This window comes from Gobius niger (genome assembly GCF_951799975.1).
Source record: "Gobius niger genome assembly, chromosome: 5".
In the NCBI taxonomy this organism is placed as follows: Eukaryota; Metazoa; Chordata; class Actinopteri; order Gobiiformes; family Gobiidae; genus Gobius; species Gobius niger.
The window spans coordinates 38,897,173-38,918,089 of record NC_136856.1 but is presented as its reverse complement, the minus strand read 5'-3'; the positions used below and the strand labels follow the sequence as shown (position 1 = coordinate 38,918,089).

The window sequence follows — 20,917 nt, the reverse complement described above, 5'->3', positions numbered from 1 at the left end:
TCACCAGAGAGATCGCTCTGGAGTGGTCACTGAAATGGCTGGTCAGATCAAAGACTCAGATCAAGAGCTTAAGCTTAAGAAGAATGATGTCGTTGTGGAAGATCAAGCCTTAAATCTGGCTCTGCTGCTCTAAACTCTTCTTACAGCATCTGATTGTTTTCAGTTCAATGAGCTCAATCTCACAAATGCACTGGGAGAAATTCCATCAGCGTATCTTAGAAAAATGGCTTAAAAAGTGCTTAAATTTAGACATTTTATGATGATTTTGAGCAGGTGGTGAAATAAGAGCCAATGGAACAAGCGTTAACACTTAAAATAAGACAAAAACACTTGAAATGAGAAGAGAAGAAAAGTTATTCTTGATCCATTGGCAATAAAATAGTCCAAACTCTAAAGTCCAAAAACTTGAAGTCATTTCATCCCGTGTGTGTTCAAGTACAGTCCGGTGTATTAAAGGCTTAAGCTGGTGCGTCTTCATCATAAATAAACAGATAAAACCTTCAGGCTCGGTGTGTTTACGAAGAGCCTCGCGCTCCTCAGTAGCTCTTCTTCTTCTTCACGTCCCCGTTGGTCACTTCCTGCACAGACAGGAAGCTGCAGATGAGTGAGGCCAGTTTCCTGGGTCTCTCCAGAGCGATGGAGTGACCGCAGTCGTCCAGCAGCGCCACCTGGCTGTGAGGCAGAGCTGCTGTGATGACCGTCGCTCCGGAGACGTGCAGCACCTGAGGAGAGGAGAGAGCGGGTCAGACGAGGAACAGGCCTGGCTTTAGCTCTGTCTTTAGCTCTGGCTCTAGCTCTGTCTTTAGCTCTGGCTTTAGCTCTGTCTTTAGCTCTGTCTTTAGCTCTGTCTTTAGCTCTGTCTTTAGCTCTGGCTTTAGCTCTGGCTTTAGCTCTGGCTTTAGCTCTGGCTTTAGCTCTGGCTTTAGCGCCGTCTTTAGCTCCGTCTTTAGCTCCGTCTTTAGCTCCGTCTTTAGCTCCGTCTTTAGCGCTGTCTTTAGCGCTGTCTTTAGCGCTGTCTTTAGCTCTGTCTTTAGCTCTGTCTTTAGCTCTGTCTTTAGCTCTGGCTTTAGCTCTGGCTTTAGCGCCGTCTTTAGCTCTGGTTTTAGCTCTGTCTTTAGCTCTGGCTTTAGCTCTGGCTTATAATAGATCCATGGCTTTAGCTCAGTCTTTAGCTCTGGCTTTAGCTCTGTCTTTAGCTCTGGCTTTAGCTCTGTCTTTAGCTCTGTCTTTAGCGCTGGCTTTAGCGCTGGCTTTAGCTCTGTCTTTAGCGCTGGCTTTAGCGCTGGCTTTAGCGCTGTCTTTAGCTCTGTCTTTAGCTCTGTCTTTAGCTCTGGCTTTAGCGCTGTCTTTAGCTCTGTCTTTAGCTCTGTCTTTAGCTCTGTCTTTAGCGCTGGCTTTAGCGCTGTCTTTAGCTCTGGCTTTAGCTCTGGCTTTAGCTCTGGCTTTAGCTCTGGCTTTAGCTCTGGATTTAGCTCTGTCTTTAGCTCTGTCTTTAGCTCTGGCTTTAGCTCAGTCTTTGGCTCTGTCTTTAGCTCTGGCTTTAGCTCTGTCTTTAGCTCTGGCTTTAGCTCTGGCTTTAGCTCAGTCTTTAGCTCAGTCTTTAGCTCTGGCTTTAGCTCAGTCTTTAGCTCAGGCTTTAGCTCTGGCTTTAGCTCTGTCTTTAGCTCTGGCTTTAGCTCTGTCTTTAGCTCTGTCTTTAGCTCTGTCTTTAGCTCAGTCTTTAGCTCTGTCTTTAGCTCTGTCTTTAGCTCTGTCTTTAGCTCTGGCTTTAGCTCTGGCTTTAGCTCAGTCTTTAGCTCTGGCTTTAGCTCAGTCTTTAGCTCTGGCTTTAGCTCTGGCTTTAGCTCAGTCTTTAGCTCTGGCTTTAGCTCTGGCTTTAGCTCTGGCTTTAGCTCTGGCTTTAGCTCAGTCTTTAGCTCTGGCTTTAGCTCTGGCTTTAGCTCAGTCTTTAGCTCAGTCTTTAGCTCTGTCTTTAGCTCTGTCTTTAGCTCAGTCTTTAGCTCTGGCTTTAGCTCAGTCTTTAGCTCTGGCTTTAGCTCTGGCTTTAGCTCAGTCTTTAGCTCTGGCTTTAGCTCTGGCTTTAGCTCAGTCTTTAGCTCTGTCTTTAGCTCTGGCTTTAGCTCTGTCTTTAGCTCTGGCTTTAGCTCTGTCTTTAGCTCTGGCTTTAGCGCTGTCTTTAGCTCTGTCTTTAGCTCTGGCTTTAGCTCAGTCTTTAGCTCTGTCTTTAGCGCTGTCTTTAGCTCTGTCTTTAGCTCTGTCTTTAGCTCTGTCTTTAGCTCTGTCTTTAGCTCTGTCTTTAGCTCTGTCTTTAGCTCTGGCTTTAGCTCTGGCTTTAGCTCAGTCTTTAGCTCTGGCTTTAGCTCAGTCTTTAGCTCTGGCTTTAGCTCTGGCTTTAGCTCAGTCTTTAGCTCTGGCTTTAGCTCTGGCTTTAGCTCTGGCTTTAGCTCTGGCTTTAGCTCAGTCTTTAGCTCTGGCTTTAGCTCTGGCTTTAGCTCAGTCTTTAGCTCAGTCTTTAGCTCTGTCTTTAGCTCTGTCTTTAGCTCAGTCTTTAGCTCTGGCTTTAGCTCAGTCTTTAGCTCTGGCTTTAGCTCTGTCTTTAGCTCTGTCTTTAGCTCTGTCTTTAGCTCTGTCTTTAGCTCTGGCTTTAGCGCTGTCTTTAGCTCTGTCTTTAGCTCTGGCTTTAGCTCAGTCTTTAGCTCTGTCTTTAGCGCTGTCTTTAGCTCTGTCTTTAGCGCTGTCTTTAGCTCTGTCTTTAGCTCTGTCTTTAGCTCTGTCTTTAGCTCTGTCTTTAGCTCTGGCTTTAACTCTGGCTTTAGCTCTGGCTTTAGCTCTGGCTCTAGCTCTGTCTTTAGCTCTGGCTCTAGCTCTGGCTCTAGCTCTGGCTCTAGCTCTGGCTCTAGCTCTGGCTCTAGCTCTGGCATAGCTCTGGCTTTAGCTCTGGCTCTAGCTCTGGCTCTAGCTCTGGCTCTAGCTCTGTCTCTAGCTCTGGCTTTAGCTCTGTCTTTAGCTCTGTCTTTAGCTGTGGCTTTAGCTCTGGCTCTAGCTCTGGCTCTAGCTCTGGCTCTAGCTCTGGCTCTAGCTCTGGCTTTAGCTCTGGCTTTAGCTCTGTCTTTAGCTCTGTCTTTAGCTCTGTCTTTAGCTCTGTCTTTAGCTCTGTCTTTAGCTCAGGCTTTAGCTCTGGCTTTAGCTCTGTCTTTAGCTCTGGCTTTAGCGCTGTCTTTAGCTCTGTCTTTAGCTCTGTCTTTAGCTCTGGCTTTAGCTCTGGCTTTAGCTCAGTCTTTAGCTCTGGCTTTAGCTCAGTCTTTAGCTCTGGCTTTAGCTCTGGCTTTAGCTCTGGCTTTAGCTCTGGCTTTAGCTCAGTCTTTAGCTCTGGCTTTAGCTCTGTCTTTAGCTCAGTCTTTAGCTCTGTCTTTAGCTCTGTCTTTAGCTCAGTCTTTAGCTCAGTCTTTAGCTCTGGCTTTAGCTCAGTCTTTAGCTCTGGCTTTAGCTCTGGCTTTAGCTCAGTCATTAGCTCTGGCTTTAGCTCAGTCTTTAGCTCTGGCTTTAGCTCTGGCTTTAGCTCAGTCTTTAGCTCAGTCTTTAGCTCTGTCTTTAGCTCTGTCTTTAGCTCAGTCTTTAGCTCTGGCTTTAGCTCTGGCTTTAGCTCTGGCTTTAGCTCAGTCTTTAGCTCAGTCTTTAGCTCTGTCTTTAGCTCTGGCTTTAGCTCTGGCTTTAGCTCAGTCTTTAGCGCTGTCTTTAGCTCTGTCTTTAACTCTGTCTTTAGCTCTGGCTTTAGCTCTGGCTTTAGCTCTGGCTTTAGCTCAGTCTGTGGCTCTGTCTTTAGCTCTGTCTTTAGCTCTGGCTTTAACTCTGTCTTTAGCTCTGTCTTTAGCTCTGGCTCTAGCTCTGGCTCTAGCTCTGGCTCTAGCTCTGGCTTTAGCTCTGGCTTTAGCTCTGTCTTTAGCTCTGGCTTTAGCTCTGGCTTTAGCTCTGGCTTTAGCTCTGTCTTTAGCTCTGTCTTTAGCTCTGGCTTTAGCTCAGTCTTTAGCTCTGGCTTTAGCTCTGGCTCTAGCTCTGTCTTTAGCTCTGTCTTTAGCTCTGTCTTTAGCGCTGTCTTTAGCTCTGTCTTTAGCTCTGGCTTTAGCTCTGGCTTTAGCGCTGTCTTTAGCTCTGGCTTTAGCTCAGTCTTTAGCTCTGTCTTTAGCGCTGTCTTTAGCTCTGTCTTTAGCTCTGGCTTTAACTCTGGCTTTAGCTCTGGCTTTAGCTCTGGCTCTAGCTCTGGCTTTAGCTCTGGCTCTAGCTCTGGCATAGCTCTGGCTTTAGCTCTGGCTCTAGCTCTGGCTCTAGCTCTGGCTCTAGCTCTGTCTCTAGCTCTGGCTTTAGCTCTGTCTTTAGCTCTGTCTTTAGCTCTGTCTTTAGCTGTGGCTTTAGCTCTGGCTCTAGCTCTGGCTCTAGCTCTGGCTCTAGCTCTGGCTTTAGCTCTGTCTTTAGCTCTGTCTTTAGCTCTGTCTTTAGCTCTGTCTTTAGCTCTATCTTTAGCTCTGGCTTTAGCTCTGGCTTTAGCGCTGTCTTTAGCTCTGGCTTTAGCTCTGGCTTTAGCTCTGTCTTTAGCTCTGTCTTTAGCTCTGTCTTTAGCTCTGGCTTTAGCTCTGTCTTTAGCTCTGGCTTTAGCTCTGGCTTTAGCGCTGTCTTTAGCTCTGTCTTTAGCTCTGGCTTTAGCTCTGTCTTTAGCTCTGTCTTTAGCTCTGGCTTTAGCTCTGGCTTTAGCTCTGTCTGAGGGACTGTTTAAAACAATATTCACACGAGACGCTGCAGGAGAAAACATGGATGATTCCTGCAGCGGTCAACGACAATTTTCCGCTGAAGGAAACTCAGTTTCCCCTGAGGTTTCTCTCGTCTCGTGTGAATAAGGCTTTAGCTCTGTTTGAGTCCAGTTTCAGACCTGGTCCTGCTGGCCCCACACCACCTGCACCGGGACCGTGATGTGGCCGAGGTTTTCCTGGAGTGAGTGTCTGGAGCCCTCTGCGCTGATGCACTCGAACACTGGACACACAACATCACAGCTAATTAGGAACAGGACATCCTCTCTCATCATTCTTTTAATATTTATGTGACTAAAATGACTAAATGTGTCCCCCGGCGGTCACAGTGGAGTATTTCTGAAGGCCTAAAGAGGAAAGTGTCAGACTCACGGTGTCGGTAGAAGGGGTTGTGTGGCAGCCTGTTCTGGAGCAGCCCCTTCATCATCTGCAACACAAAGACGGGAGCTCATATATGTTTGGTTCATTTAGAAAACAGGGACTGGCGTGACCAAAAACACTGCAATATTCTACAGAAACAGGGGCCTTTTCAAATGCAATTAGCTTTGCGTTTGCTGCGTATGCTGTGAATAGTCAATAAAGTGAACCAATTCATATCAGTTGGAAATAATCTATTGTTTTCTTCAGGCTAAATGGTGTAAGTAATGTGTAAACTGTTGTTTTTTTGCCCTGTTCAGTCTGTTCAAGACAATGATCTTTTTGAGCGACAAAACAGAAAATGAAGACGTCACGTTTAAAGCTAATATACTTTATTGTCCCCGTAGGGAAATTTGTCCTCTGCATTTGACCCATCCTTTGATGCCGCTGGGGCAACCCGTCAGGAGCAGCCCGGGGACCCATCTCCAGATGTGGAGCCAGGCTGATGGTCTGAATCACCTGGCAGGAGGATTCACCTAATATGCATGTTTTTAGTGGTGGGGGAAACCGGAGGAAACCCACGCAGACACAGGGAGAACATACAACAGGTGGAAATCGAACCCGGGACCTTCTTGCTGTGAAGCATGAGCACTAACCACTGTGACACCGTGTCACCAGTGTTTGAACATTTTTACATATTTATTAGTCCCCACAAATATTTAGATATTCATGCTTGCAATATCAACACGCCTGATGTTTGGCGATGTATTTACCGGTCTGGGCAGCCTGAGGGGCTTGTGGCAGCACAGCTCCAGTGTTTCCTGATCTTTCCTGATGTTTCCTGATGTTTCCTGATTTTTCCTGATGTTTCCTGATGTTTGGTGATGTTTGGTGATGTTTTCACCTGTCTGGGCAGCCTGAGGGGCTTGTGGCAGCACAGCTCCAGTGTTTCCTGATGTTTGGGTGATGTTTTGGTGATGTATGGTGATGTTTGATGATGTTTAGTGATGTTTTTACCTGTCTGGGCAGCTTGAGGGGCTTGTGGCAGCACAGGTCCAGTGTTTCCTGATGTTTCCTGATGTTTCCTGATGTTTTCACCTGTCTGGGCAGCCTGAGGGGCTTGTGGCAGCACAGGTCCAGTGTTTCCTGATGTTTCCTGATGTTTCCTGATGTTTCCTGATGTTTCCTGATGTTTCCTGATGTTTGGTGATGTTTTTACCTGTCTGGGCAGCTTGGGGGGCTTGTGGCAGCAGAGGTCCAGTGTTTCCTGATGTTTGGGTGATGTTTGGGTGATGTTTGGTGATGTTTGGTGATGTTTGGTGATGTTTGGGTGATGTTTGGTGATGTTTGGTGATGTTTTTACCTGTCTGGGCAGCTTGAGGGGCTTGTGACAGCACAGCTCCAGTGTTTCCTGATGTTTGGGTGATGTTTTGGTGATGTATGGTGATGTTTGATGATGTTTGGTGATGTTTTTACCTGTCTGGGCAGCTTGAGGGGCTTGTGACAGCACAGCTCCAGTGTTTCCTGATGTTTGGGTGATGTTTTGGTGATGTTTGGTGATGTTTGATGATGTTTGGTGATGTTTTTACCTGTCTGGGCAGCTTGGGGGGCTTGTGGCAGCAGAGGTCCAGTGTTTCCTGATGTTTGGGTGATGTTTGGGTGATGTTTGGTGATGTTTGGTGATGTTTGGTGATGTTTTTACCTGTCTGGGCAGCTTGAGGGGCTTGTGACAGCACAGCTCCAGTGTTTCCTGATGTTTGGGTGATGTTTTGGTGATGTTTGGTGATGTTTGATGATGTTTGGTGATGTTTTTACCTGTCTGGGCAGCTTGAGGGGCTTGTGGCAGCACAGGTCCAGCATGTCCTGCAGCTGTGGCACAGTGGTCGGTATCAGGGCGATGGACTCCACACTCAGGTCCTGGTTCTGCTGCTTCTGGACTTCCATCTCCCTCAGACGCTTCACAAACTCCGTGTCCTCAGGCGGCTCCAGACCTACAGACCACAGGCCACACTTACATGAACATGCATGAATAAGCAGGGGAAAGACCAGGGAGCGACACAGCCATGTTGGAGTTACTTCCTGCCTGGAAAAATCTCTGGATAAACATTGTAAAGACAGTTTGGGCTGTTTTTAAAACTGACAGAGTTAAAACTAAGATGTTAAGGAGAAAAGTAGCTACAAAATCTCCACATTTGGGGCTGAGTATTGCCATGGAAACTCACCAGCCGGACAGACCAGAGAGACGGAGCACAGATCTTCAGGGAAGCGAGCAGCATAAACTCCAGCCAAGTTTCCTCCCATTGACGTCCCGATGAGATGGAAGTGTTTCAGACCAATGCTGTGGACAAACTGCAGACAAAGAAAAACCTTCAATCTGATCAATGACTTATTTCCAGAATCAAATGAATTTATGTTGATTTTGAGGGAAAAAGGGAAAAGTGACAAAGGAACACACCTTAAAATAACAGTATATCCCTTTTCTTTATTTTGGATAAATACAAATCTGTTTGATCTATTGGTGTTTCTTCTTTTGTACCTGGTGGATCCTGGAGACCTGTCCCTCGATGCTGAAGTCATCCGTTTGGTGGCGGCTCGTTCCGTCGTGTCCCGGTAAATCCATACACACCACGTGGAGCTGCTGTGGCAGGAACTGCAGGAACACAACATTCAACAACATCTCCACTTTAGTCACTCCTAAACAGGATCCAAATCCAAATGGTGTGCAGTTCATACAAAGAGGACCAGCAGTGGTTGCTTTGAAAAAAAAAAAAAAAAAAAACTTAAACCAAAACCTTAAAACACAAGCCTTAATATCGTTCAATTGTCTCAAATGCCAGCGTGAAGACACAGGTCCTTTAGCACACTCTGGTGGCCAGCCACAGAATCGCATCCTTTTCCAAAGGCCTGCTCAGTTTCAGGACGAGAAATAAACACCATGAAGGAGCACTGGGCGAAGCTGTTTTTCTCTGTGTGAGCCATGAGGAGAACCAGAGGTGGGAGCAGCCACATCTGGAGGGTTGTTCATCAGCTCTGAGGACCAGCTCATGCTCAGGCCTCGTCATACAGTCATATTCACAAGTAGAGTATGATCTGAGGTTTCCTCCGGCAATGGCCACTCTGTGCATACACGACAAAACTTGAGGAAACGGACGACAGGACACACAGCGGTAAACTCAAGCGGCTAACAACAGGTCATTCTAATAAGTGACACATTTACCTTAACATGTGTAAGAAGAAAACAGTGTCCAAACTAAGTTTATAAAACAAATGCCATTTGACATTGACAAGAGTGAAAAGTGCATTTTCTCTGGTTCAGCTTTACCCAAATCTAAAATGCTACAGCCTACTGGCCAGAGTAATGCCTTATTTGAAAGCTAAGGTCTACATACAGTGGGAGGAAAAAGTATATGAACGCTTTGGAATGTTTTATTTGGTATATTTGGTCGGGACAGTGCAAGTTAATGAACAAGGCACACCGGATTGTAGTCTTGGGCTAATTTCCATCCGTCTCAAACACACTCTCATTCATCCTGGCCTATTGTACATGTTTTTAGTGGTAGGGGAAACTGGAGCACCCGGAGGAAACCTACGCAGACACGGGGAGAACATGCAAACTCCACACAGAAAGGGCCCCGTCCCTGGTGGGAATCGAACCCCGACCTTCTAGCTGTGAAGCACGAGTGCTAACCGCTATTCTACCGTGCCGCCACATCTCACATTTTTGCTTAAAGTGGTCATAAAAGGTGGTCTGATCTTCATCAGAATCAAAAAAATGATCAAACAATGTCTGCTTAAACGAATACCCTCCCAACACTTACATTTGATCATATTTATATTGGCCATAACATGTAAACATTCACAAGACAGTGTGGAAAAAGTAAGTGAACCCCAGAAATCTCACTGAACTGCAACAATTTTGTAGCAGTTTTGTTGTGAGCGTCTAATCTGCAACTACAGGAAAGCAGTAATTGCTGCAAAAGAAGGATCAGCAGATATTTAATACAAGGGATACCACGCTGTTGTGAAAGTCTCAGGTTTTTCTGCAAAATATCTTCATAAACTTGTGAATAAATTCTTCTACTGAAGACACCACGTTGTCCAGGCCCTGAGGCAACAAAGCAGCCCCACACCGTGATGTTCCTGCTCCAGACTTCACAGTGAGTCTAGTGTAAAGAAGCTGATGTGCTTTTCCATTTGTCCTTCACACATGACGTTGTGTGTTCCTCACAAACTATTCAACTTTGGTTTGTGAAAGAGCTCTTGGATGCTCCACAGCACTACTGGACAAATATTCAGTGGACTGTTGGACCCAGTTTTAGAAACACACTGGCATCAAAGTGTAAAGGACGAACTGTAACCTCAATACTTTATTAAACCCAACTTAATCTACCAGAGACTCGTGTTTGAGTTCTGCCCGGACTCACCGCAGTGATTTGACCTCATCAACCAGCATTAAACTAAACTTAATCCTAAAGCCTTTACTCAGAGAGGGATGTGAGGGTCTGTACCAGAGAGAGGCCCAGGACAGCCACTCTTTGGCCACTGATGAATGGACGTCCGAGATACTGGTTTTGCAGGAAATACAGGACGTTTTTCTTCTCTTCATAACAGACCCGTAACATCTTTGTAACTAATATGCTCTATCTATGATTTAGCAGTAATCCGCAGAGTAAGCCTTAAATCCAGTCTCACCTGCATGACTGGGAGCCACATGTCCTTGTTGGCCGAGAAGCCGTGCAGCAGCAGCAGAGACGGAGCGCCCCCTGGTGTCCCCCGCGTGGAGTAACAGAATCGGAAGGAGCCCACGTGGGAGAACCTCACCGTCATACCCAGCCTTCGCCTCCAGAACCTGCAGACACCAGAGATCACGCCCAAGTCAAATGTAACGCTTTTCAAGAACATTTTAAAGCCCTGGGAAGATAATCTGAGCATAATTCATTTCTTAACACATCGATTTAGCCGTAGAGTGGCAACAATCCAGACCATTTTTCATGATATTTGTAGCACCACAGCATATTCTATGTTATAGCTATAGACACATGCTATGGCTCATTTGAAAGCTGAGACTCTAAGCTCTCCGTAGGTGAAAACAGTTTAATTCTATTCTGAGAAATCTAAGCTGAACAGAGGCTAGTTTTGATCAAAATCACAGATTTTTTTCTAGAAACGGAGATAACGGGGGTTTTATGAAACACTCTCCTTTCTGATTAACTCCTCTTTCCTCCTCTCTCCTCCTCTCTCCTCCTCTCTCCTCCTCTTTCCTCCTCTCTCCTCCTCTTTCCTCCTCTCTCCTCCTCTCTCCTCCTCTTTCCTTCTCTCCCCTCCTCTCTCCTCCTCTCTCCTCCACTCTCCTCCTCTCTCCTCCTCTCTCCTCCTCTCTCCTCCACTCCCCTCCTCTCTCCTCCTCTCTCCTCCTCTCTCCTCCACTCCCCTCCTCTCTCCTCCTCTCTCCTCCTCTCTCCTCCACTCCCCTCCTCTCCCCTCCTCTCTCCTCCTCTCTCCTCCACTCTCCTCCTCTCTCCTCCTCTCTCCTCCTCTTTCCTTCTCTCCCCTCCTCTCTCCTCCTCTCTCCTCCACTCTCCTCCACTCTCCTCCTCTTTCCTTCTCTCCCCTCCTCTCTCCTCCTCTCTCCTCCTCTCTCCTCCTCTCTCCTCCACTCTCCTCCTCTCTCCTCCACTCTCCTCCTCTCTCCTCCTCTCTCCTCCACTCTCCTCCTCTCTCCTCCACTCTCCTCCTCTCTCCTCCACTCTCCTCCACTCTCCTCCTCTCTCCTCCTCTCTCCTCCACTCTCCTCCTCTCTCCTCCTCTCTCCTCCTCTTTCCTCCACTCTCCTCCACTCTCCTCCACTCCCCTCCACTCTCCTCCACTCTCCTCCACTCTCCTCCTCTCTCCTCCTCTCTCCTCCTCTCTCCTCCACTCCCCTCCTCTCTCCTCCTCTCTCCTCCTCTCTCCTCCACTCTCCTCCACTCTCCTCCTCTCTCCTCCACTCTCCTCCTCTCTCCTCCACTCTCCTCCTCTCTCCTCCACTCTCCTCCACTCTCCTCCACTCTCCTCCTCTCTCCTCCACTCTCCTCCTCTCTCCTCCACTCTCCTCCTCTCTCCTCCTCTCTCCTCCTCTCTCCTCCACTCTCCTCCTCTCTCCTCCTCTCTCCTCCTCTCTCCTCCTCTCTCCTCCACTCTCCTCCACTCTCCTCCTCTCTCCTCCTCTCTCCTCCACTCTCCTCCACTCTCCTCCACTCTCCTCCACTCTCCTCCTCTCTCCTCCACTCTCCTCCTCTCTCCTCCTCTCTCCTCCACTCTCCTCCACTCTCCTCCACTCTCCTCCTCTCTCCTCCTCTCTCCTCCACTCTCCTCCACTCTCCTCCACTCTCCTCCACTCTCCTCCTCTCTCCTCCACTCTCCTCCACTCTCCTCCTCTCTCCTCCTCTCTCCTCCACTCTCCTCCACTCTCCTCCACTCTCCTCCACTCTCCTCCTCTCTCCTCCTCTCTCCTCCACTCTCCTCCACTCTCCTCCACTCTCCTCCACTCTCCTCCACTCTCCTCCACTCTCCTCCACTCTCCTCCACTCTCCTCCACTCTCCTCCTCTCTCCTCCACTCTCCTCCTCTCTCCTCCTCTCTCCTCCTCTCTCCTCCACTCTCCTCCACTCTCCTCCACTCTCCTCCTCTCTCCTCCTCTCTCCTCCACTCTCCTCCACTCTCCTCCACTCTCCTCCACTCTCCTCCTCTCTCCTCCTCTCTCCTCCTCTCTCCTCCACTCTCCTCCTCTCTCCTCCACTCTCCTCCTCTCTCCTCCACTCTCCTCCACTCTCCTCCTCTCTCCTCCACTCTCCTCCACTCTCCTCCACTCTCCTCCACTCTCCTCCACTCTCCTCCACTCTCCTCCTCTCTCCTCCACTCTCCTCCACTCTCCTCCTCTCTCCTCCACTCTCCTCCACTCTCCTCCACTCTCCTCCTCTCTCCTCCACTCTCCTCCACTCTCCTCCACTCTCCTCCACTCTCCTCCTCTCTCCTCCACTCTCCTCCACTCTCCTCCTCTCTCCTCCACTCTCCTCCACTCTCCTCCACTCTCCTCCTCTCTCCTCCACTCTCCTCCTCTCTCCTCCACTCTCCTCCTCTCTCCTCCTCTCTCCTCCTCTCTCCTCCACTCTCCTCCTCTCTCCTCCTCTTTCCTCCTCTCTCCTCCTCTTTCCTCCACTCTCCTCCTCTCTCCTCCACTCTCCTCCTCTCTCCTCCACTCTCCTCCACTCTCCTCCTCTCTCCTCCACTCTCCTCCTCTCTCCTCCACTCTCCTCCACTCTCCTCCTCTCTCCTCCACTCTCCTCCTCTCTCCTCCACTCTCCTCCTCTCTCCTCCACTCTCCTCCACTCTCCTCCTCTCTCCTCCACTCTCCTCCTCTCTCCTCCACTCTCCTCCTCTCTCCTCCACTCTCCTCCTCTCTCCTCCACTCTCCTCCTCTCTCCTCCACTCTCCTCCTCTCTCCTCCACTCTCCTCCTCTCTCCTCCTCTCTCCTCTCCTCTCTCCTCCACTCTCCTCCACTCTCCTCCACTCTCCTCCTCTCTCCTCCACTCTCCTCCACTCTCCTCCACTCTCCTCCACTCTCCTCCACTCTCCTCCTCTCTCCTCCTCTCTCCTCCACTCTCCTCCACTCTCCTCCACTCTCCTCCTCTCTCCTCCACTCTCCTCCACTCTCCTCCACTCTCCTCCACTCTCCTCCACTCTCCTCCTCTCTCCTCCACTCTCCTCCACTCTCCTCCACTCTCCTCCACTCTCCTCCACTCTCCTCCTCTCTCCTCCACTCTCCTCCTCTCTCCTCCACTCTCCTCCACTCTCCTCCACTCTCCTCCTCTCTCCTCCTCTCTCCTCCACTCTCCTCCTCTCTCCTCCTCTTTCCTCCACTCTCCTCCTCTCTCCTCCACTCTCCTCCTCTCTCCTCCACTCTCCTCCTCTCTCCTCCACTCTCCTCCACTCTCCTCCACTCTCCTCCACTCTCCTCCACTCTCCTCCACTCTCCTCCTCTCTCCTCCTCTCTCCTCCACTCTCCTCCACTCTCCTCCTCTCTCCTCCACTCTCCTCCTCTCTCCTCCACTCTCCTCCTCTCTCCTCCACTCTCCTCCTCTCTCCTCCACTCTCCTCCTCTCTCCTCCACTCTCCTCCTCTCTCCTCTGGCACTAAGGTTATGGGAAGAGGCAAATGCCTAAAAATTTCCGTTTCAAGTCAATTTTCAAAGACAACATTGTTGACATGTTTTGAAACACCGCGTGCTATCGGTCACTTTATATGGCGTGTGCTTTTAAACAGCCTGGTTCTCGGATTGAAGACTTTAACAGGATGTTTCTCAGTCGTCCTTGAACCAATTTTAACCATTTACAGCTGTTCGCTACCTAACACCACGCCCTATCGGACAAAAAAAGAAAGAAAAGAAATGCAGTAATATATATAAAATGTCCAGATCGTGACTTTTCACAAGTTTTGATGGTCATTTATTTCCGTTCTGTTCATCACAGAGCTACCAAAATCACACAGTGTATTAGAGTGTTTCCATCTGCTTTCCCCGAACAGATGAGTTACAAAATGTACAACACAAAATACATTTAACCACTCACTCATACAAATATTCATTAATTCATTCAACCACTCAGCTGTTACAGCCAGTCCACATAGAATCATGCTAAAAGGTACTAAAGGAAAGTTGAGGAAAGTTTCAGACTGTGTGGGAGTTTGTTCCATCCTTTGATGCTTTGAATGAGGAGGATGTCTGCGCAAAAGGCTGAGTTACGTTTAGGCCTTACTCTACAGTCTCCTGGTCGTCTGTTTAGAACAGAGCAGACAAATATTTTATTAGAGTATTATTCAAAATTTTAAAAACTAAGCCCACATTGGCGAATTAATAAAATTAATAAATTAAATGATCAAATTCTCAGTGGCTTTTTGTCCAAAATTTTTTTAGAGGTTTTATTGTTGTCTCACTGTCAAAAAAAGAAATACAGTAATTAATATGAAGCATTATCATTGCCTCCAAGTACATTTTTTCAGCATCATGAGTCAGTGTATTCCTAATATGTTTAAAAACAGACAAACCATTTTTATTTGACTCTTGCGTACATAAATGCATGGGGAGGAGGACTTCAGTTTTTGCGTTCTGGTAAAATACATCACTACGTTTTTTTTTACATTCAGTGTAAGCGAGGCAGAAGAAAGTTTGAGATGTTTCCCATGACATTGGTTAGTTGCTGTTAGCACAAACAGCAATGGCCCAAGAACAGAGCCATGTGGGACACCCATGTCATTAGCCTTAGATGTTGATAGCTCACTTTTGACTCTTACACACTGGACGTGGTCACTGAGATCTGTAGTGCTCTGTGAGAGAGACAGTAGTTGCTCAGCTTCCTCAGTAGCACAGAGTGGTTGACCGTGTCAAACGCCTTGCGTAGGTCCAAGAACACGGTGTCCAGCTTTAGACAAGTCTTTTAGTGTTTCCTTTTGCTTGTCCAATTAAGTTCATTAAAAATCTGCTTTAGGCCTTCATAACAGTGTGGTGACTTTGTTTCTGAGCTCCTTGTACAGAAGTGAGTCTGTCAAAAGGCCTGTTTTTTTAAGCGCTCTTTAGCTAGTTTCATTAAATTCGACACTGACTCATTGATCCAGGGAAGAGGTGTTTTACTTTAGATAACATTTTGAATGTGTTAGAATGACTGATAAAGCCTGGATTTGGACACAGTTCAGTTGTGACGCTCTCACCAGTTGTACGCCTTGATGAGGAGTCCGGGCCAGAACACGAAGGAGGCCACGAAGGTGATGACAGGAAACAGCAGCAGAACACTTCCTGTCAGCATCATGGCTTTGACCCCGCCCCCCTCCATCTGTCAACAAAAACAGAAACAACACAAACAGAACCAAGTCAGATTAAAGACATTTTCACACTGTCTCTGGTTCGGACATAAAATAAAAGACCCATCTTTGGGTCAGAAGTAAAATCGCCTCTGGGGCGGAGCAGGTTTATTAGGACAACTCATATTTATTTATAATGAATATGCGCTTCATGACAGGACGTCCAGATTACTGTTAGGCAAGTTAGGCAAGAAATTGTAATATATTTTATATATTCTATATTTGGAGTTAGGGCTGGGACGATTCACTTTTGTCACACTCGGATACGTCCTGTGATACAGCAAGTGATTATGATCAGTCACATGTTCACCTTACAATGTGTAAAAAGTCACGTGTCCAAAGTTTATCAACCAAATGCCATTTGACCTTTATTGAAGTGTTAAGAATGGAAAGAGCATGAACACAAACTGTAACAAAGTGCTGTGTAACTGTTACTGGACAACAAAGGAGTGTGTGATATAGAAGTATTGAGATACTTGATAAAATACAAATACTACCAAAACTACAATAGTTACACTACTTTGTCGGGCCGGGACAAAATATCAGTTCAGATCACAATACTTTAATACTTGTGTTTGGAAGCGTTTTTATAATCACTCCTTTGGTTTTACACAGCACTTTGTTACAGTTTGTGTTATTGCACTTTGACAAATGCTAAATGTAGTTTGTTTAATAAACTTTGGACACATGACTTTTTCCGGTAAACATGTGACTGATCATAATGACTGTTCCTTTCAGTAAAGCGCTTTGGGCCTAAAAGGTAGAAAAGCGCTTTATAAGTTGAGACCGTTCACCATTTATTTCAATACGGGTCGTGACGAAAGTGGATCGTCCCAGCCCGACTACTTTGAGTTACTTCTGAGTTATTGTTGGCAAAATATAAACTGAAAACAGCAATAATGCCGCCGCGCAAAAGTGCAGTCAAAGACTTCCTTTTCCTTCACTCTCCCCGATTATTATTCATTATTACTTCAATTGTAATGACTCATTTATTACCGTAATATGTTATATTCCGCAGGAACTGAAAGAAGTTATATATTGATTGAACTTTTGTTGTTCTTTATCCCCAGCACTGGTTTTATATCATCAGGTCCCTCTCGCAGCTGCACAGTAACGTTGTCCTCTAATGTGATTTTCTCCTTGATCACTGTGTTTAACCACGAGAGAGAAGTGACCGCAGTAACATCGGGGAGGTGCTCCAGCGAGTGGCTGATGTGAACACGTCTGCACTAACTCTCAAGTAAATGACGTCTTTACAATTTGCCACGGCTTTTTTTTTTTCCAACAAACTAATGGAGATTTTAAAGAGAACAAACAAAAATGTGAGCACTGAACTGTGAGGCTGAACTTGGGATGGGAAGTGGTCAGATATGTCTTCTCTTCTTTCTTTTTATTGTTGTATTGTTTGATGCTTTTCACAGATTTTTCATCTGTTCTTTTATAAACCAGGGACGGAGGCTGCAAATGAGCCGATGGCTAGACGCCTTATGTACAGAACATCTGTCCCTGTCAAATAAACAAATAAATAAAAATAAAATAAAGTTATTGTTCACATTAACAACCTCTTACCCTGCACCTTAAAGGGACTATACGGAGTTTAAAAATGCTACAATTAGGTGTTTTCCTCCTCCTACATGTTCAGCCATGTCCTAATGTGTAGAATGAGCTCAGACCTGTTCACCACAACTGCCTCTAAAACCCTGCACTGTCACTCAGAAAGTGCCGTCATGCACGAGCTTAATATAGAAGCTGCAGTTACACCTTTGACCTGAGGTGGCAGTAGTGAGTATAAAATGGCCAACTTGTGTCTTCTAGCCCCTTTAACCAAGCACATTTTCTCCAGTTTGGCTTTACCCATATATAAAAGCTTGTTGCCGACCAAAAATGCAGCTAATAAACTACAAAAAAAACCAACAAAAAGAGATGTGGATGAGGATTTTTTTTTAAAAGGAAACAAAAATGAGATATAAAAAGCGCAGGAAAAAGTGTCAAAAGTACGGCAATAGGTGACAAAAATGTGAGAGGATAAATGAGGCTGTAACCTCCAGTCGAGAAGCTTTTAGATTTGGGTAAAGCTGCAGAATAAAAAAAACGGCAGAAAATGGGCTCGGTTAAAGCGGGGGTTAAGAGGTTGAAACACTTCAGTGAGTTTGAGATATTTCCCAGCAGTGACTTTAGATCCTGTTTTTAGCTGATTAGTTTGTGGGAAACGTTTGCTCTGATCTCCATGGTAACAGTGTATTTATGATATTCGATCCTGAACTCTATACACAGTTCAAACAGAGCGGTCTCGGGACGGCCACACGTTCTGTCCATTATTTAGATTCTGACAAACATGAAACAAATATAAAAGCATTTTTCCCTCATATTTATATCAGTGATGTTCTTAACTGAGCACTTTCTTTCCAGTTCAGCTTTACCCAAATCTAAAGCCTCATTTGAAAGCAAAGACCTACAGAACTGATTGTGTCTTTTTTGTTGCGTTGTCGCCACGTTGTCACATTATACAAGTATTTTTGTCATGTTTTTGTCTCTTTATGTAGCTTTATTGCCATTTTTTGTTGCTCTCTTCATCGCTTTTTTGACGCTCTTCTGTCATCACTGTTTAATCATGTTTTTGTCGCTCTTTTGTTGCTTTTTTGGTTGTGTTTTCATTTCATCCTCGTTTTCGTTGCTGTTTTGATGTTTTGTTCACCTTCTGATTAGACTGAAGTCGTTCGGAGTGAGCAGGCCTCTGCTCAGGACTCTTTATGACTCTGTGGCCTCTGCTCTCCACTACGCTGCCGTGTGCTGGGCCCCGGGCCGCACAGAGCGGGACAAGAACAGACTGAACAAGCTGGTCAGGAGGGCCAGCTCCGTCCTGGGGCCCCCTGGACTCTGTGGAGGAGGTGAGGGACAGGAGGGTGTTAGCCAAGCTCACCTCCATCATGGACAACACCTCCCACCCACTGCACGGGACTGTAGAAGAGCTGAGCAGCTCTCTCAGTGGCAGACTGAGACACCCTCAGTGCAGGACGGAGCAGGGCCTTCATCCCCACTGCTGTCAGACTGTGCAATAAGACTGTGAAGCAACATGTGCAATAATCTCTGTATCAGCTGCACTTTATTAACTCTGAGTGATCTTCTTGAACGCCGACTGTAACAAGTGAATTTCTCCTTTGTGAGATCAATAAAGGATTATCTTATCTCTTATCTTATCTTAAGAAGCTTTTTAGATTTTGGATAAAGGCGGACTGGAGAAAATGTGCTCGGTTCAGACGTAAACAAAGCGTCTTGAACAAAGCGTCAAAATAACAAGGATGTTATTTTGCTAAAAAGATGTGACAACAAAAACAGACGAAAAACGTGACGAAAACTGGACAGAAAAGCAACAAAAAAAGTGATGAAAAAGCCACAAAGAAGTAACAAAAGAGCGACCACAAGGTGCCAGAAAAGCAGCAATAACACAACAAATAAACTCCCCGAAGTTGTGTCATGTGGCTTACACAAAAATGCGACAAAAACGTGACAAAAAAGCCACAAAAAGGCGTTGAAAATAAAAAAACACGGCAAGCTCCATTTAGATCAGTTTTGTAGGTCTTAGCTTTCAAATGAGGCGTTACACTGGCCTAAAGACTGCAGAAAATGCGCTTGGTAAGAGGTTATTAACCCGTCGTCTTTAATTCAAGGATCTGCTCCTGAACGTTTCCGAGTGGCTCCAAACACCATTTAACATTTTCATCTCAAACAAATGATGTTTAAAGACTGTTAATGTGTTTAATGCCGCGCGGGAATCCGGCTCCTGCATAAACTGGCATAAATAAAGTCATAAACTTTAGGCTGTTTGACATACGGCATTATAATGAAGCTGTCAGAGATCCAAGACAGTCTAACTTGACATATAACTCAAGTCAAAGTCTTATGTTTGTGACTAAAACTAAAGGAAAAGTCGTGACTGAGACTAAAACCGTGACTAAAATCTGCAGATAATCAATAACAGCCTCATTATGATGTCATTATTATGAAATACAAACAGGAAGTCGCTCTGCATTCTGCCGAGTCACTTCCTGTTCACCTTTGCACCAGATCACACAGCTCTGCTAAAAGTCACTCGTATATTCATGTCTGGTAAAGTAAAGTAACAGAAATTAGATGTTTTTTTTTTTCTGTTAGAGTGAGGAAATACTTGTTTTATTGCAAATATTTTACTTGGCAAGTCCAAATGACTCACCTTTAGCCCTGTAAAGCCCAGACCATGAAATAATTACCAGTAAATTCCAGTTTCAAGTGGAATTTTATATTCATTTGCATTTTTGATTTCCAATCCCTTTCTGGCTCTGCGATATTGACTTTCTCGATAACGATGATGAAGCGAGAGTTTTGAAAAACATCAAATATATGCAAAAATGTGCCGCAAACATCTACATTTACATGGCTTTGTCGCTCAAAAAGATAAATGTCCTGAACAGACGACAAAAGGGCAGAATTAACACTCTCCACCTTTTTTCCTAAACTTTAATTCTAATAAATAATGCATTGGTTTGATATAGCACTTTTCTGGACACTTAAAGACGCTCTACATTGCATTATTCATTCACTCCATACTTGGTGGTGGTAAGGTATTATTGTAGCCACAGCTGCCCTGCGGTAGACTGACAGAAGCGAGGCAACCAGTCTGCGCCATCGGCCCCTCAGACCACCACCAACCACTCACTCACACCACACTGGTGTTTCCTAAACGGTCTCCCAGGCCCTTCCCTTTTATCCCCCGATGTATCCCAAATTTTCCCAAAAAATATTTTCCTAAATTTTGCCCACTTTTTATTACATGTTTACATACATTTTTAAAACGTTTTCCCTCATTTTCCCCCTCGTTTTTCCCCAAATTTTTTTCCTAAATGTTTCCCAATTTTTCCCGCATTTAGATAGATAGATAGATAGATAGATAGATAGATAGATAGATAGATAGATAGATAGATAGATAGATAGATAGATAGATAGATAGATAGATAGATAGATAGATAGATAGATAGTTGAATGTATCCATCTGTTCCATCTTCCGTCTCTTTTGTATCTTTTGAGCCAAAAGACGCGATGCTCCGCACTCACCTGTCACACACACCGTCCCCTCCGCAGCAGCTCGCCTTTATCCCGGGCTTTGTCCTTGTTCTCGGCCCCGGTGTGTCCCGCTCAGTCCCCGCTTTAGCCCCTGGTTCAGTCTTGGCTCCCGCTCCTTCAACTTTAACCCAAAAAAAAATTACACAACACGCTTTTATCTTTGAACTCAGAGAGGTACCGTGCAGCGCTGCGTTCACGGACACTCGGGAAAACACCGGAATGCTAACCTATTTCGCCGTTTTAAACACTTTTGTATTTTTTTTTTTCGTCCTGCACAACAGTGAAGCTGATAGATAGCGCGTGATAGTAAGAAACTGGATGTATTTTAACTTCTTTTTTACCATGTTACTGCCAGATATTAAAACCGATTAAGCAAATTCCAAGCCGCAGTGAAGAGTCAGACCCGGAAGTAGCGCCATTGGCTGAAAATAACACTGCGCTTATGACACAACAAGAAAGGGATGAAACGCAGAAAAGAAATGACGAAATACGTGCTGGAAAAGCTACAAAAACCCGCGAAACGGTGACAAAAAAAGGCAACAAAAAGCAAACGAAAAAACACGAGAAAAAAGAGACGAAGGGTCTTAGCTTTCAAATGAGGTATTACACTGTTGCTCTCCAGTCTAGAACCTTTTAGATCAAATTAAATTAAATTAAATACTCTTTATTTGACAAATTAAATACTTACGGCAGCAGTAACTTTTGGCAGCAGGTGAAAATAGAAATTTATAGATGTTGTATCAAATTCAAAGCTGAAAAATTATTGTAACATA

General features: G+C 45.7%; 1 protein-coding gene across 1 annotated transcript; it reads right to left on the bottom strand.

The window, feature by feature from the left end:
• Positions 1–535: 535 nt before the first annotated feature.
• Positions 536–20,332, bottom strand: LOC306963236 (monoacylglycerol lipase ABHD6-like). The gene is made up of 9 exons (XM_079556738.1): positions 20,136–20,332; positions 14,898–15,019; positions 9,849–10,005; positions 7,693–7,806; positions 7,379–7,505; positions 6,972–7,147; positions 5,172–5,226; positions 4,922–5,022; positions 536–722 (listed from the first exon to the last, which is right to left on the bottom strand). Exons 2-9 carry the CDS (start codon positions 15,017–15,019, stop codon positions 537–539), a joined length of 1,038 nt encoding a protein of 345 aa, XP_079412864.1. The 5' UTR covers positions 20,136–20,332; the 3' UTR covers position 536.
• Positions 20,333–20,917: the final 585 nt, after the last annotated feature.

Coding starts and splice junctions, on each gene's coding strand:
- LOC306963236 (XM_079556738.1), bottom strand. CDS start 15,019: ATGGAGGGGGGCGGGGTCAAAGCCATGATGCTGACAGGAAGTGTTCTG. Junction 5,023..5,171: donor CAACCCCTTCTACCGACACC/GTGAGTCTGACA, acceptor TTGTGTGTCCAG/TGTTCGAGTGCATCAGCGCA. Junction 723..4,921: donor TGTGGGGCCAGCAGGACCAG/GTCTGAAACTGG, acceptor TCCTCTCCTCAG/GTGCTGCACGTCTCCGGAGC.